Source organism: Muscardinus avellanarius (genome assembly GCF_963383645.1).
Source record: "Muscardinus avellanarius genome assembly, chromosome: 9".
Lineage (NCBI taxonomy): Eukaryota > Metazoa > Chordata > Mammalia > Rodentia > Gliridae > Muscardinus > Muscardinus avellanarius.
Window position 1 is genome coordinate 110,141,998 of NC_137795.1, and position 17,175 is coordinate 110,159,172.

Consider the following 17,175-nt stretch of genomic DNA (forward strand, 5'->3'; position numbering starts at 1 on the left):
TGAAACAGGGTCCTTTGTTGCTGAGGTTATCCTTCAATCAGAGACCCTCTTGTCTCAGCCTCCCAAGAATTGAGATTGCAGTTGTGCATCATGCCGGCTTTGTGACACGGTTTGGAAGGCCTTTCCACCTAGATGCTTAGACATATTTTCCCTTAGTAATCTTGGTGTGGCTTTGCCTTAGTCTAAGATCCTTTATTCCTTAAGGTTACCTATGCATTTCTTTTGCAGATTTCTCTTCTTAGAATAAATTATGCACAGCTCTACTAGATATGATAATTCTAACAGCTAACAGCATTCCCCCAATCTGGTGAAAGTTGTTCACTCGACATTTGGGTGTTCCCAGGTGTGTATCAAGTCCGTGGTAAGGAAGAACCACCGGCTCAGAAATAGTAAGACTCGAACCCTTTATTAGTGGAGTCTATAGTCCAGAAAGGGAGGAGTAGTACAAATAAAATAAAAAATCTGCTCCAACTGTTAAAAACAGATTGTTGAAATAGAGAATCAATTGCAGAGAGGGGACCGAGTTAGGGCGCCCAAGGACGACTTCCCTTTGAAGGTGACATCTGAGCTGAGACTTAAAGGATGAGGCAGGAGAAAGGCCTCGGAAACCGGGTCACGTTCACCGTGAGTCAGTTAAAAATAAACCCCAATCTTGCCGGCTGCCAGGTTGGGCGTGTGGGCCGCGAAGCCTCGTTGCCAGCATTAAAGATGGCGGCCGCGGGGCGGGGCGCCAGCGCGCTCTGATTGGCCGGCCCGGGAGTGACGTCACGCGGCGGCGGCGCATCCGGGCTCCCGGCGGCGGCGCTGCGGAGGCTCGCGGGAGACGGCGCGCCGGGCGAGCGAGCGGCGGCGTCCCGAGCATGGCCGGCTCCCTGCCTCCCTGCGTGGTGGACTGTGGCACCGGGTAAGAGGTCCCGCCGCGCCGCCGCCGGGGCCGGGCCGGGGCCGGGCTCCGGCTCCCGTGCGCGGCGCCCGCCGCCCGCCCGAGCTTCGCCCGCGGAGCCCCGCCGGTGAGCGGGCCGAGAGGGGCCGAGAGGGGCCGCGGCGGGCCGGGCGCGGCTGCCCAGGGCCCCTGCCGGGGCGCGGGTCCCCCGGTGCCGAGCGGCCGCGGCCACGATGCGCTCCGGTGACGTCCTCGCCCCTCGCTCGCATTCTGTGTCCCCGAGCGGTGTCGTCGCTCCCGGAGGATGCTTCCACCTACTCGTGGAGATTCTTACACTCCTCTACCAACTTGACACTTTTTTTTTTTTTTTTTTTTTACTGTCCACTCTGCTCTTTTCCGATCTGAAATAAATAAAACCTTCAAGGCCAAGCTCTTGATTCAGTGTGCATAGACTTACTTGCCTTTTCTTTCAAAAATGATGTGTTTTAAAAGACTCCATTTTGGAAAACAGTCTAAATTGGGAAGCCCCCCCCCCCCCTTTGCTTTTTGGCCGTGATCGCTTTTTTTTGATGTTGGTAAGGTATTCAAAAGAGAGCTTAGAAAAATGTTCTGTACTTTCAGTGGCCCAGGCTTGGCCGATTTTAGAAAGGTGCCTGCTGGCTCTGCCTCCCTGACAGTGTGGGAATACAAGCTTGCCTGCATGCATGGTGGAGGTAGTGCTTCGTCAAACAGTCTGCAAGCAAACTTAGCTCCTCAAAAGATTTTTCAGGAGGGGATTGAAGTCATTTTGACAGAATATTTCATGGCATGTTCATCGTACCCGTGATTCTTTTCTATAGAAAAATACAATTGGTTTCCTTGACAACCCTGTGGGGGTGTCTCCGAATTTGCTGCAGCCCATCTCCCACTGATGGGTCTTTCGTTTTGCTGCCGAAGGACCTTTGCTGGTTGCAGGCTGGAAAAAAAACCGCTTCTTTGCTTGTGTTCGTTTCCCCTTTAGATATACACATCGTGTCAGAAGTTTTGTGGGTCTTTATTTCAGAAGTTGCTCTGCTACTCACAACACAAGCCCAAATCAGTACCGATATTCCAGCCTCCTCCTGGGTCGCTGGCTCTCTCATCCATCCCATCCCCTGCAGCCCCATCATTCCTTCCACCATCCCTCAAGTCTGCTTGTGTCAAGAGTACAGGCAACGTGTAAGCATATTCTATTTGCAGGTGAAGTTTTTGCTTTTGTATTTTCTGGTCTTGCCTAAACTGTTGAAATTGGTGGTAGCAGTAAAGTAATGCTTGCCTGACAGAATTTGTCAGGCCTTTAATATTAGTAAGCTGGGGACCTTACTCATCATTCTTGCTATAAATATCTAAAATGTACTCAGTTTTGACCTTTTGCGGTACATGATGAATGTAATTTTGCTCACTGAGGAATTCACCTTTAGGAGATCATTGTGGCCCAAAGCTGTGCTGCAGGCTCGTAGGTTTTGGGAATGTGGCAAGATTTTACAGAGGGTTTCACATGGATATGCTCTACCGTGGAAGCTGCTGGCTTATCTTGAATCTCCAGTGTCTAATATATAGACGGAAGGAACTTACCCACTTTAACATATTAGTGGTTCTTGTATTTCCCAGAGAGATAAAATAGTTTTTGGATTGTTTTTCCCCCAATAGAATAAAAAGTGGTAAAATGCAGATGAAAATAAGCAGGACTAAGGAAAATAATGGATTTGGGAGTCAGGTGTGGTGGTGCACACCTGTAATCCCGGTTCTTGGGAGGCTGAGATGGGAGGATCAAAAGTTGAAGACCAGCCTCAGCAATTTAGCAAGTCTCTCAGTAACATAGTGAGACCTTTCGAAACAACAACAACAGCAACAGGGCTAGGGGTGTGGGTCAGAGGTAGAATTCCCTGGGTTCAATTCCCATTACTACTTAAAAAAAAAAAAAACAGAACAAACAAGAAAAAATAGACTTTGTAAGTCACCCTGAACTAACTAACTAGCCAACTTCTTCCCTTCCTTTCTTCCTGTACTGGGGATGGGACCCAGGTGCCTTCTACCTCCGAGTTACAGCCCCAGCCTTATATTATTTTTTATTTGGAAACAGGGTCTCACGAAGTTGCTGAGATCCTCATTAAGTTGCTGAGACTGGCCTTGAACCTGAAGCCCTCCAGTGTTCGCCTCCCACGGCCTGGGGCTGGAGGAGGGCTCCGCGGCTGGCCACCTGAGCTTTGCATTAGTGGTTGCGGTAGTTGGTCTTCACATTTGGCTCTAGTTTTCTTGTCTCTCAACCTTGTAACATCGTAAAAGAATCATTGTTTTGTAAGTCCTGTCATCAGGAAGGAAGAGTAATACCGTTTCAAAGGTGGAAAAGCCTTTTTTGGTATTCTAAAAGAAAAGAAGAATTTACAGGAAAGAAAAGCATTGTGGCACTCCTGACTGAGTAGTGTGCTGAACTCTTGTTCCCTTTCCCCCCAAGGTGCTGGCGAATGAACCAACCGGGGGCTTGCGCTTGTGCGGCGAGCTCTGTTGCTCTCTCCCTCTGAGCTCCATCCCTGGCCCACGTGATTTACTTTTTTTTTTTTTTTGGTGGTACTGGGGTTCCTGGAAGCCCTTCTACCTCCGGGCTCCACTCCCAGACACCTATTTTGTATTTTTATTTGGAAACAGGGTCTCTTAAGCCAGCGCACACGCCTGGCTTCGAACCTGCGCGATCCTCCTGTCTCTGCCTCCCAAGCGCGGGGATTACAAGCGTGCGCCACCACGCCCGGCATGATTTACTTTTTAATAGCAAATAAATTATACCCCGGTAGCCTCAGATCCTGTGATAAATCCCGAGGCCGAGTGAGCACCAGTGTACTGGGGGCCAAGATGATATGGACAAAGGGATCTGCTACATCCAAAAATAAAGTTTCAGCTATTTAAAGGAATGACTAGGCTACACAGACTTCAAGAATGTTCCACAAACCAGTCTCGCTTCTCTTCCCCAAACTTTTTCAGTGATGAGTTTTCTTTTTCTTTTCTTTTTTTTTTTTTTTTTTTTTTTTTGCCATCCTGGGGATTGAACCTAGGAATGTTCTATCTCTGACTATACCCTCAGCTCTATTTTTTTTTTTTAAATTTTGAAACAAGGTCTCACTAAATTGCTCAGGGACTTGCTAAATTGTTGAGGCTTGTTTCAAATTTCCCATCTTCCTGTCTCAGTCCTTCAAGTACTAGGATTATAGGTGGGCGCCACCAAACCTGGCTGATTTCTTTTTAAACTTTTTACTTTGCGGGACTAGGGATGGACCTAGGGGCATTTTACCCCAGCCCCATTTTTTATTTCATATTTGGAAACAGGGTCTCAGTAAGTTGCAGAGGGCTTCACTAATAGCTGAGAATGACAGTGAACAAGATCTTCCTGTCTCAGTCTCCCAAGTACTGGGATTACAAGCCTGGCCTGATTTTTACATTTTAAAGCTTGTTTTGAAGTAATTTCAAATCTGTTGGAAATGAGAAGAGATCAAAAAACACTTCATGCTTTTCTCCCTTTCACCAGCTCTTACTATTTGTCATTCTCTATCCATATGTATTATATTATTACCTTTTAGAATTGTTTGAGAGATGGTTACAGACCTCATACCCTCTTATATCAAAATACTTCAATGTCTGCTTTCTGAGAATAAGGACTTTTTCATATAATAGACCATTATTAAAATCAGAAAATTTACCATTTATTTATTTATTTGGAAATGGGAAATGAAGCCAGGGGCTTTATATTTCTGAGATAACCCCAGTTTTATTTTTATTTTTTTATTTTGAAACAGAGTCTAAGTTGTGGAAGGAGCTGGGCATGTTGGTGCACGCTTGTAATCCCCGTGCTTGGGAGGCGGAGACAGGAGGATCATGCAGGTTCGAAGCCAGCCTTGCTGCCTTAAGAAACCCTGTTTCCAAATAAAATATAAAATAGGTCTGGGAGTGTAGCCCGGAGGTAGAAGGGTTCCATCTGCAGTACCACAAAAAAACCGAAAACTAGTTGTGGAAGGCCTCACTAAATTACTGAGGCTGGCTGTGAACCTGTAATCCTCCTGTCTCCCAAGTACTGGGATTACAAGTGTGTACCACCACCATGACTCTTAAATTTTATATAATCTGGAATGGTTTCTTAGCCTTTTTTGTTACTGGTCTTTCAAGATGTTGACTTTTTTTTTTTTTTTTTTTTTTTTTTAGTGGTACCCAGGAGTATTTTGCCTCTGAGCTATACCCCTAATCTTTTTTTTTTTTTTTTTTTTTTTTTTTTTTTTTGTAGTACTCTGGGGTTCCTGGAAACCCTTCTACCTTCGGGCTACACTCCCAGGCCTATTTTATATTTTTATTGGAAACAAGGTCTCTTAAGCCAGCAAGGCTGGCTTCGAACCAGCACGATGCTCCTGTTTCCGCCTCCCAAACACGGGGATTACAAGCGTGCGCCACCACGCCCGGCTACACCCCTAATCTTTAAAAAAAATTATTTGAAGCAGGATCTTATTAGGTTTCTGAGAGTCTCACTACATTGCCGAGGCTCTCGGCAAACCTGTGATCTCCAGTCTTAGCCTCTCAAGTACTGAGATTACGAGTGTGCACCACCACGCCTGGCTTGATGTTGACATTTTTTTTTTTTTTCGGATTTGGGGATGGAACCCAGGGGCATCTGACCTCCACGCTACACCCCTTGCCCTATTTTTTTTATTATTCATTTTGAAACAGGGTCTCACTGAGTTGCAGGGGGCCTCACTAAGTAGCTGAGGCTGTCTGTGAACCATGATTCTCCAGTCTCAGCCTCCCAAATGCTGGGATTACAAGCGTGCACCACCACGCCCGGCTGATGTTGACATTTTTGACAGACTGTTATGCGTTATATCCCTCAGTTTAGGCTGTCTGGTATTTCTCTTTGACAGGTAGAGGTTATGTACTTTTTGTCAAGAATAGCATAGAGCCGGGCGTGGTGGTGCACGCTTGTGATCCCAGCATTTGGGAGGCTGAGACCGGAGGATCATGGTTTGAAGACAGCCTCAGCTTCTACTTAGCGAGGCCCTTTGCAACTCAGTGAAACCCTGTTTCAAAAAATAATAAAAAATATGGCTGGGGGTGTATCTTCGAGGTAGAATGTCCCTGGGTTCTACGCCCAGTACAACTAAAAAAACAAAAAAACCATAGACTAGCTGGGTGTGGGGCACATGCTTATAATCCCAGCATTTGGGAGGCTGATACAGGAGAGTCATAGTTTGTGGACAGCCTCAGCTACTTGGTGAGGTCCTTTGCAACTCAGTGAGACCCTGTATTAAAACAAAGAATTAAAAAAAATAATGTTGGGGGTGCAGCTCAGAGGTAGAATGCCCCTGGGTTCTGTCCTAAGTACTGACAAAAAAAAAGAGTAGCATAGAGATGATGTTGGTTCTTCTTAGTGCGTTTCATCTAAAGACTTAAGACAGCAATTTACCTGTAGCTTTCTTGTGGGGAAGTTGTGTGTGTGTGTGTTAGTTACTGGGGACTGACCCCAGGGCCGTTCTCCCTCTGAGCTACTCTCAGCCTGATTTTTAATTTTGAAATAGGGTCTTGCTAATTGCGGAGACTCTCACTAAGTTGCTGAGGCTGGCTGCCAACCTGCGATTCTGCTGTCTCTGCCTCTCAAGTACTGGGATTATAGGGAATATAATTATCCCCTACCATGCCTGGCAGGGGAGTTTTAAGTCTGATTAAACTTTATATCTTTAGTGGAATCAATTTAGTATGTTGCATTTGTCTATAAAATACCCAATTCATCTTTCCAAATGTGTGTGTGTGTGTGTGTGTGTGTGTTTCCCGTAACAGTGCACCCTCATTTCCTCCCTCCCTCCCTCTTTCATACTAGGGGTTGAACCCAAAGGCATTCATTCTACCTCTGAGCTATACCCCAAGCTCAATTTTATTTTCTATTTTGAAAGAGTCTTACCAAGTTGCAGAGGGCCTGGCTAAGTTTCTGAGGCTGGTCGTGAACTTATGATCCTTGTGTTAGCGCTCAGGTCCTGGGATTACAGGTGTGTACCATCATGTCCGGCTGCATATTTTTACTTAAATATTATATTTTGTCCATATAGTCAGTTTTACTTGATTCCTGTTTTGGGGGAGGAACTTCAGGATAGATGATATGTTCATGGTACTAGAATTGAATCCTGGACCTTACACCTGATAGCAAGAGTTCCATCATTAGGAATCCCACCCCCTCTTGCTTGTGGTATTGGGGATTGAAAGCAGGCATTCTACCTGAGCTACAGCCTCAGTCTTTTTTTCTTCTTATGGGTCTGGGGATGGAACCCAGGGGCATTTGACCTCCGAGTTACACCCCCTGCCCTATTTTTTATTCTTTATTTTGAAACAGGGTCTCACTAAGTTGCAGAGGGCCTCACTAAGTTGCTGAAGCTGGCCTTAAACTTGTGATCCTCCTGTCTTAGCCTTTCAAGTTCTGGGATTATGGCTACCATGCCTGGCTCCCCAACCCTTTTTATTTATTTATTTTTTGTGGTACTGGGAAGTTAAAACCAGGGATACTCTACTACTAAGCTATACCCTCAGCCATTATTTACTTTGGGACAGGATCTCACTAAGTTGCCCAGTCTGGCTTGAATTTGAGACCGACCTGCCTCAGTCTCCCTGGGATTACAGGTGTGTGGCCTGTGCCCTTAACATGTATCTTTTCATTTGTGGCTTTTTCTACAGCTCTCAACTCTGAGCACTGATGAAATTCGTGTGTCATCAGTCACGTTTTCCCTTTCTCCTAACAAATGGTTTGGAGAAGAAAACTTTTATTTCCTTTCCTTTTCCTGTTTTTAATGGATGCGTTGTGGCCATATGTGATAGCGGGATTCCTTGTTACGTGTTTGCATGTGCACATACATACTTCTGTGTTTGCACTTCCCAGTCCCTCCTTTCCCTCTGTGGTGCCCTTCTTTGACCATCATTCCCCTTATGTGCTCATGAGCCGCTCCTTCTCTTTCTGGCATCAACATAAAAGAGAAAACATACGACTCTTCACTTTCTGAATCTGGCTTATTTCATTCATAATCTTCTCTCGACCCATCCGTTTTTCTACAAGATGACATATTCTCATTCTTTATGGTAGAATAGAAGTCCATTGTGTGTATATACACCACATTTTCTTTAGCCATTCCTCTTGAGGAACACCTAGGCTGATTCCATCATTCGGCTGTTTTGAGTCGTGCTTCTGTAAGCATGGGTGTGCCCGGGCCACTACGGCACTCTAATGCTTTGGGATAGATGCAAGGCGTGGCCCAGCCAGCACGTGGAGTCGCCATGCCTGGCCTTCTAAGCAACCTCCACTCCAAAGGTCCTTTTAATTAATCCCTTTAAGTGGTCAACAAGCTTATTGTATTCTTTGTGTGTGTTCTGTTTGAATTGTATTCAACCTGTATTGTCGGGATGGAGCCATATATTACTACATTTTCCAGTATAACCACCTTAACAGTTTCATTTATGAAAAGTTCTCTAAATCAGTAGCACTGAATTTTACCATATACCATATATCCTTAAATACAAAAAGGTTTTTAAGTACTTTGTTGGACATATGGTGGTATAAAAATATATTCACATAACACTTCTTTCTGGAACTTCCCAAAATGAACAAACCAATTCAAAAATGGAGAAAACAGCTAAAAGTCCCATTGCATTTTATGAAGTTTACAGTAAAATCTGGACAGACTGTGGGAGGATACTGAGGTTTGGTATTTCAGCGCATCTCTGGCGGGTCATTGGTGCCCTAGCACTGAAGGCACCGCTCTTGCCCTTCCTGGGAAGCTGCGAGCTGGGCCGAGGGGGATCAGCCCTCACCACACAGGCACAGTGTAGATGTGTCCTTTGACTTGGCTTCCTGAAGGAAGGAGCCTGGGAGGGCGCGCGGCTTAAATGCCCCAGAACGGCCCTCGAATGGCCTTTCCCAACCACAGTGAGCTTTGGGGTTGGCGTGTCCCTAGAACAAAGGGTGTACTAGAATTGCTGGAAAAGGACAGTATACCTAGCTTTGGGTTCTGGCTGCCCACTGTTCCAGCAAATTCTGTTTCTTCTCTAACCACCTGAGGTGATGCGCACAGATCACAAGGCATTGTATTCAGCATTTTTGTGAGGCGGAGAGGAATTTGGTTGTTGAGCAAGTAACAGGTCCAGAGAACTGTGCCCATTCTCAACTGAGTGTGATACACGAAGGCACGAGACAACCTGTGCATAGGAAAGGAACCTGACCCGCAAAGGAGATGGAGCCCTTCAGGAGTCAGTAGAATTTATCTAAGTTTTGAGGTACTGAGAGTTGAACTCAGGGGCACTCTACCTCTGAGATACGGTACCCCCAGCCCTATTTTTTATTCTTTATTTTGAAACAGGGTCTACGAAGTTGTGGCTGGCCATAAACCTGCGATCTTCCTGTCTTGGCCTCCTAAGTACTGGGATTACAAATGTGTGCCACCAAGCTTGGCTCGAATTCTGTCTGTCTGTCTGTCTGTCTGTCTGTTTATCTGTCTGCACTGGGGATTGAACTTGGGCATTCTGCCTCCAAGCTACACCCTCAGCTCTGTTTTATTTTGAAACAGGGTCTCACTAAGTTGATAAATCTCACTACTTGCTGAGGGTGTCCTCGAACCTGTGATTCTTCTGTTTTAGTCTCCCAAGTATTGGTATTACAGGTGTGTACTACCATGCTTGGCAGAGTAGAATTTTAAGCAAAAACATTTTATTCTCAAAAAATTTAGGCAACATGAGCTCAATAAAATGAAAGTGCAAGGTAGTTAAAGAATCAGGGTACTGATTAAATAAATACAGTTAAAGTTAAAGGAAGCTGGGTACAGTGGTGCCCGCCAGTGAGTTACCTTATACTTTGGGGAGTGAGGCAGGCGTGCGGGTTGAGGCCAGCGCAATGTAACTTAGCGAGATCCCGTTTCAAAATAAAAATAAGGTCTGGGGTTAGGGTTAGCACAGAGATAGAGTGCCCCCTGGGTTCAATCCACAGTAACACACACACACACACACACACACACACACACACACACACACGTGAGAAAAGGGAAGTGAGCTGACATCCATAAAGGACAGAACAATGATTTTGGAAATTATGTTGGATGTTTCAAGAAGTAGCACCAGCGCTCCTGGAATCTCGGTTCCCTGGAGGATGAGCTGGGTGCTTCTTGACTGTTCAGTGTGCCTGGATCCCTGCCGTTGGACTAGGAGTCTGGAGAGTCTTTGCTTTACACACTCCAAAGGACTTGCAGAGGCTGCCGGCGGGTGGGCGGGAGGGGCGCCCGTGGGCCCAGCGTGTGCTGGTCTGGCTCTCCCACGTCTGAGGCCAGGAGTCAGCTCTCCAGGGCCCATATCTTGCTCTTGTCTCCTCCCCTGTCTGAAAAATCATTCTGCTTTGGTTTTAGTGGGACTTAGGGGAAGGGTGATGTTATATCATGTTAATCCCACCATGTGAGTGGTTAAATTACCATCTTAAACAGCAGTGTAACCTGGAAGTCAGAGCTCTAAATGTTCAAAATCTACAAATGGGCAGTAGTCTATGATCTTAACACTTATCAAAGAGGAGGCGAGGGGGTGGGGAGAGAGGGAGATGAATATTTAGAAGTAGGAATAAACAGGTATATTGGGTAGTGTAAAATTTAAGGGCAGGTCAGCTAAAGATTGATTTTTGGTACTGGGGATTGATCCCATGGGAATTCTACCTCTGAGCTACACCCCTAGTCCTTTTATATTACTTAATTTGAAACAGTGTGTCACTAAATTTCTGAGGCTGCCCTTGAAACTATGATCCTCCTGTTTTAGCCTTTCAAATATTGGGATTATAGGTATACGCCACCACACTTGGATAAGATTAAATTTAGATAAAGTAATAAATTCAATTTATTCTCTAAATAGAGGCTATAGTTTTTTTAATACAAGAACCCAAAGAATACTTAAAATTGTTGTATAATTTATGTATTACTTAGAAAGTATATCATTAATATCTGGGAACAGTTTTTTTGGATGGAATTGAGGATGGAACCCAGGCTGTTCTACCTTCGAGCTCCACCCCAGCCCTCTTTCTTTAATTTTAACCAGAGACTCACGCAGTTGCGGAGGGCCTCCCTAAGTAGCTGAGGCTGGCCGTGAGCCTGGGAGTCTGCTGTCTCAACCTCCCAAGTACTGGGCTTACAAGCGAGCACCACTGTGCTCGGCTTAAGGAACAGTTTTATGCGGTGGTCTTAGGAGGGAGTGGAGTTGGAGTTTAGCATTTGAGACTGGAGGTCACAGGGCCTCAGTGGGAAGATCCTGGGCTCTGGGTTGAGAACACGGTAAAGATACAAAGATGAGAAGCTGTTTTAAGATGGAACGTTTCCACTTTTGAACATAAATTAATTGAGCATACATTGTCACCTTCTGCTCAAGACACATGGTTGTGGGAGGAATTTCAATTATATAGGAATGTGTCGAGTTGATGGTATATATATATTTCGTGTGTGTGTGTGTGTGTGTGTGTGTGTGTGTGGTACTAGGGATTGAACCCAGGGGCATTATACCTCCCAGCTACGTATACCCCAGCCCTTATCATTTTTATTTTGTTTTGAAAGAGGGTCTTTCTAGGTTGCTGAGGCTGGCCTCTAACCTGTGATCTTCCTGTTTCATTCTCCCAAGTACTGGGATTACACATGTGCATCACCACACCTGGCCAAGTTGACAGTATATTAATTTTCTTGACTTTGCAGAATTAAAAAATCTACTGTTGAAAGATAGTGGCATTTAGTAAGAAGAGTAAGGGTCTCTGTATTAGGACTGTTTAAAGTATTTTTGAGATAGGATTTTGTTAATTTGCTGAAGCTGGTCTTGAACTTTGATCCTCCTGCCTCCATCTTCTGATTGCTGGGATTACAGGGGTGTGCCCCAGGGGTGCCCCGGGTGTGCCCGTGTCCAGCCCAGCGGACATGTTTTCATGCACATCTTTGCATGTACACAGACTGCTTCTGTCAGGCGGACCGAGCTGTGTTTGTTACGACTCTCAGACTTCACTGCCCAGGGCGCAGCCTACTTTAGCACCTTCAGTAGTAGCCCGGGTTTGGTCTGCATTACATTTACAGGTGGGTTTACTGACATACGATGTTTCTTTTAAGAATATTAGCTCTACGTAAGATTAAGGTGTGTGCCAGTTTCTTTGCTGTTATATGGAGAGCTATTTATACACATTGTGTGGTTTATTCTGTGTGTGTGTGTGTGTGTGTGTGTGTTACTGGGAATTGAATCCAGGACCTTGTGCATGTGAGGCAGATGGTCTACTATCGTGCTATATCCTGTCTTTTCTAAGCAGTTTAAACTTCTTAGGCTGGCCTTGAACTTGCCATCCTTCGGCACGTACCCGTGCCGCTGTCCTGGTTAAGGTGGTCCATTCTTAACTTTGGTCTTTCTGATCAGAGTCTTCATTCAGGACGGCTGTGTTCCTGTTGAATGTGTTCATTTGCAAACTAGCGACATTACTGACCCACTGCTTTGAGGGTTGTTTTCTTGTGGTGCTGGGGTTGAACCCAGGGTGGGTTCAGTCTAAGCTATGCTATACCTCCAGCCTTTCTGGTTTCTTTAATGTTTCCCCTCCTCCTCCCTCCCTCCCTCTCTCTTTCCCTTCCTCCTTCTCTTCCTTTCTTCCTTCTGCCTTTCTCCTTTCTCCTTTTCTTTTTTTAATACAGGGACTGAAACCAGGGCATTCTGCTTCTGAGCTACAGCCTCAGCCCTTTTTTAGGGTCTTGCTGTAGAATCTTGCTATGTTGCCGAGACTGTCCTTGAATCTACAATGCTCCTTCTTTAACTTGCCGAGCACTGGGATTACAGGCACGAGCCACCATGCCTGGCTGTTCTTTACATTTCTGAAATAAGGCTTCTCTTCCAGAAACCTATGATTCTCCTCTCTCAGCCTTGAAGTACTAGGGTTACAGGAGTGCGCCATTTGCCCGGTTTCCTTTTAGTTTTTCATTTATTTTCCCTCTGGTATCTTAGGTATATAGTTATCATAAATAACTTTTTTTTTCTCTTCCCCAATATCTATTTCTTTAATTCAGTTTTTTTTGTATGACTTGTAATATTTAGTTTTCCCAAAACAATGTTAAATAAATGGTAAAAGTGGGTCTCCTTGGCTTAATTCTGACTGTTACAGGAATGTTTCTAGTATTTCATTATCACTTGGTTTGAAAGATACTCTTTCCCCAAACATTATATGGGTTAAAAATGCATGTGTGCTAAATAACTGGACAGACGGGTCCTTTCTCCAGGCTCCCGATCAGTGCTAACCTTCCTCATGGTGGGTTTGTGGAGGGCGGGTAATGGTGGGTGGCTTGGCAGAACGTAAACGTGTGGTGGGGAGCGTCTCGGCCGGTTCTCTCACTACTGTACAAAGAGCCTGGCCACTCAGCGTAGAGGGAGGAAGACGTACTTAGCACAGTCGTTCAGTCCGTGCAGGGCCGGTTCTGTGGAGCTCTGGCCTGGTGGGAAGCAGTGGGCGGAGAGAGCAGGCTCTGCTCTCCCGTGGTGGAGGCAGGAGGGCCAAGCACCGGCCGAGCCACACCCCACCGGCCTGGCTCCATCCAGAAACCTGTGCCGGCCCTCGTGATTCAGTGCTCCACCTGGACGCCAGTGCGAGGGCTCCTCGGGGACAGCCCGCGTCTGGCCGGCACGGGGACCCACTCCCGTGAAGGTGTACAGGGTTTGGCCTGGGCAGTCCAGGTCAGGGACCGCAGGACACGGGGAGGACGAGTGACAGTGCAGTGCTCAGGCCTCTCTGGAGGCCCGCGTCTGTGACTCGGGCTGGCGTGGGAATGTGGAAGGCAGGATTTTGGCAGCTGCGGCTGATTGTTTCCGAAGTGTCTACCCACACGATCGCAAACTGCCTGCTAGGTGAGGGGCCAGGCTACGAGTGGAGAACTCAGTCCAGGCAGAGGCCTAACAGGTCAGCATTCTGAGGCGTCTCCTCCCGTCGCTCTCAGTGCTGCTGGTGACCAGCACAGGGCTGGCTGCCGTTTCGAGTTAATAAACTGCCTGAAGCGGAGGAAGTTTGTTTTGTAAGTGGGGTCTTGAATATTTAAAAAAATTTTTTTTTGTGTGGTACTGGGGATTGAACCCAGGGACACCAAGCTTATTCTTTATTTTGCAACAGGGTGTCACTAAGTTTCAGAGAACCTCACTAAGTAGCTGAAGCTGGCCATGAACCTGTGATCCTCCGCGCCTGGCTTGCCTGCCTTTGATCCTTCTTTTCTTCCATGTGTCCGTCCTTCCTGTTGGTATTGGGAATTGAACCCAGAGGCATTCTGCCTTTGAGCTACATCCCTAGTCTGATTTTATTTCTTATTTGGAAAAAGGGTCTTGATAGGTTGATGAGCATCTCACTACTTGCTGAGGCTGTCCTCGAACCTGTGATCCTCCTGTCTCAGCCTCTCAAGTGCTGGAAACCCTTAACAGACAGCTCTGTTCTATCTCTTACACACATGAACTTACTCCATTATCACACTAACCCTAGGAGGTAGGTTGTGTTATTACCCCACTGTACAGATGGAGAAACTGGCATACGCATAGGCGAGGCTTCCCCAGGCTTGGTAAATAGCAGAGCCAGGGTCTGAACCCAGAAATTCTGGTGCCAAAGTGCATGGTTTTAACGAATAAAAGATACTGGAAAGAATAATGCAGCAGATATGGATGTATTTAGGAGGTTGTACTAAACAATCTCTGGTCTTCTCTAGTTTCATCACACTTTTTTCCTGAATTTTAGTGTCCCCCTTTCAAACACTGGTTCTTCTCCCAGCAGTTTGACAGTGATCACCGTTCCTACATGTGGGAAGAGTTTGTTTGGCAGATACTTATGAAGTGTCTGCCACATGCCAGGTACTGTGCTGGGGAGTAGTATATGGCCATGAAGAAGGACCTTATCCTGACAGCATGGGGCCCATAATCTAAGGCTGTGGGAAGGTGGCTGTGCTTAAGTGATTTAAGTGCAAGTGCATGCTTTTTTGGGGGGAAGTGAGTGATGTGGCTTGATAAAAACATAATTAAATAGATTTGATGATTTCCATGGCTTCTTGCTGCTTGTTGGATTCTGCAGGCTCTTTTGAGCGAGTCAGTAATTCAGTTTGTATTATTGTCTAGGGCATACTTACAGAGTGACGGGCAAATTGAGGATGATCTGGAATTTATCAAGTTCAGCCTTTGTTTGCTCCATTTTAGAAAGCCCCCAGGCTTCGGGCTGGCTCAGAAGCTTCTTCCGCTGTAGGTCTGTGCGCCCAGGACTGGGAGACTGTGGGTCCACTTAGTTACTGACCTGATCCCAGCTCTGTGGTTCGAGGACCTGAGCAGCTGCAGGTGGGTCTTCAGATGGGGCCGAGGGGTCTGGTCCTATGCTCCTGGCCTCTCCAGCTCCTGTGGCTTTAAGAACTCATCTCTGGAGGCTGAGCAGTAAGCAGATTTTAAAACATTTTTCTGGGTACTGGGGGTTGAACTTGGGGGCATTCTTCCTTTGAGCTACACTCCCAGCTCTATTTTATTTTGAAACAGGGTCTCGCAAGGTTGACAGGGGTCTCATTACTTGCTGAGGCTGTCCTCAAACCTGAGATCGTTGTCTCAGCCTCCCAAGGACGGGGACTGCAAGCGTGGGCCGCCATGCCCGCTGTGCGTTGTGGTGCAGAGGCAGCTGGCTTGCTTTTTTGTTGTTCCCTCAATCCTGATCCACACACGGTGTGTTCAAAAATACTAAAAGTAGCACATGTTAAAATAGGTTTAAAAATCACAAAAAACTTGTTAGAATTAGAAATATTACCACATCAGTGTGTGTGTGTGTGTGTGTGTGTTAGTTAATGGGGATTAAGCACAGGGGCATTCTGCCTCCCAGCTATACCCCTAGACCTATTTTATTCTTTTATTTATACTTAATTATTTATTTATTTTTGGGGTACTGGGGATTGAACCAGGGCATTCTACCTCCAATGTACACCTCCAGCCCTACTTGTTTTTATTTTTCATTTTGAAGCAGGGTCTCATAAGTTGCAGAGGGCCTCACTAAGTTGCTGAGGTTGGCCATGAACCTAATAATCCTCCTATCTCAGCCTCCCAAGGACTGGAATTACAAGTGTGCGCCACCATGCCCAGCTTGCTTGCTTGCTTGCTTGCTTTATTTATTTATTTATTATTTATTTATTTATTTATTTATTTATTTATTTATTTATTTATGGTACTGGGATGGAATCTGGGGCTTTCCCAGACTTATTTTATATTTTATTTGGAAACAGGGTCTCACTAAGTTGCTGAGAGCCTCACTAATTAGCTGAGGCTGGCTTTGGACCTGCGCGATCCTCCTGTCTCAGCCTCCCAAGTATGCGCCACCATGCCTGGCTTTTTTCTTTATTTTTAAACAGGGTCTCATTGAGTTGTGGAGGGCCTCATTAAGTAGATGAGGCTGGCCGGGAACTCTCAATCCTCCTGTCTCAGCCTCCCTGGTACTGGGATGACAAGTGTGCGGCACCACACCTGGCTCTTAGTTGTTTTTAAAGAGGGTCCCCCTAGGTTGCTGAGAGTGTCCTTGAATTGCGGAGGCTGTCCTTGAACCTATAATCCTCCTGTCTCAGCCTCCCCAGTACTGGTATTACAGGCATGCGCCCCCCCCCATGCCTGGCTCACATAAGAAACCTTATCTCCAGGGCTTGGGATGTAGTTCATTGGTAGTGTGCCTGCTTGGCGGCATGTGTTCAATTCCCTTTATGCTGGAAGAAAATTGATTCAATTATCTTGAAATAATTAGCAAAAATGAATTTGTAAAGTTGCTTTTACCTCTTAAAAAGTACCTTATTCCCTGTGAGCGTTATTTGTACGCACGTTGCTGTTGGTGGGGCGGCCCTGTGAGCAGAAGGAGCTGCGCGGGCCCCGTGGGCTTGCCGCTGCCTGGCTTTCCCTTCCAGCAGATGGTCTGAGGGGCTCACCCCCCTTTTTCTATCTGGGAGATTAGCACATGCTTTTGGAACAGAGAGTAGTATTTTGGCATTTGTTTTAGTGAAGGCTTTTCAAATCTATCATACAGATTATCTTGACAGAAAATGGGCTTCTTCTGAAATGAGATGGTAAAGAGATGCTTCTGTCAGATGCTTCTTGGGGGATGGCAGTGGCTGTTTCTAGACATATGCCATGGCATTTTAAGAAAATTATATAATCATTTCCTATCCCCCAAAAAACTTTACTTCCTGCAGAACCCTGCTGGCATCGGCCCGCTTACGTGAGTGGGGCTGTCTCTGCAGCTCCCTGGC

At 46.0% G+C, this 17,175-nt stretch overlaps 1 protein-coding gene across 7 annotated transcripts in view; it reads left to right on the forward strand.

Annotated features, from left to right (window-relative positions):
- Positions 1-860: 860 nt before the first annotated feature.
- ACTR3B (actin related protein 3B) overlaps positions 861-17,175 on the forward strand; it is a gene marked incomplete at both ends in the record, with an annotated part of 68,540 nt that continues 52,225 nt past the window's right edge. For all 7 annotated transcript variants that reach the window (XM_080701570.1, XM_080701572.1, XM_080701574.1 and 4 more), the window contains one exon: positions 861-904. In XM_080701570.1, the coding sequence (XP_080557696.1) occupies positions 861-904 (44 nt within the window). The remainder of the gene's footprint in view (positions 905-17,175) is intronic.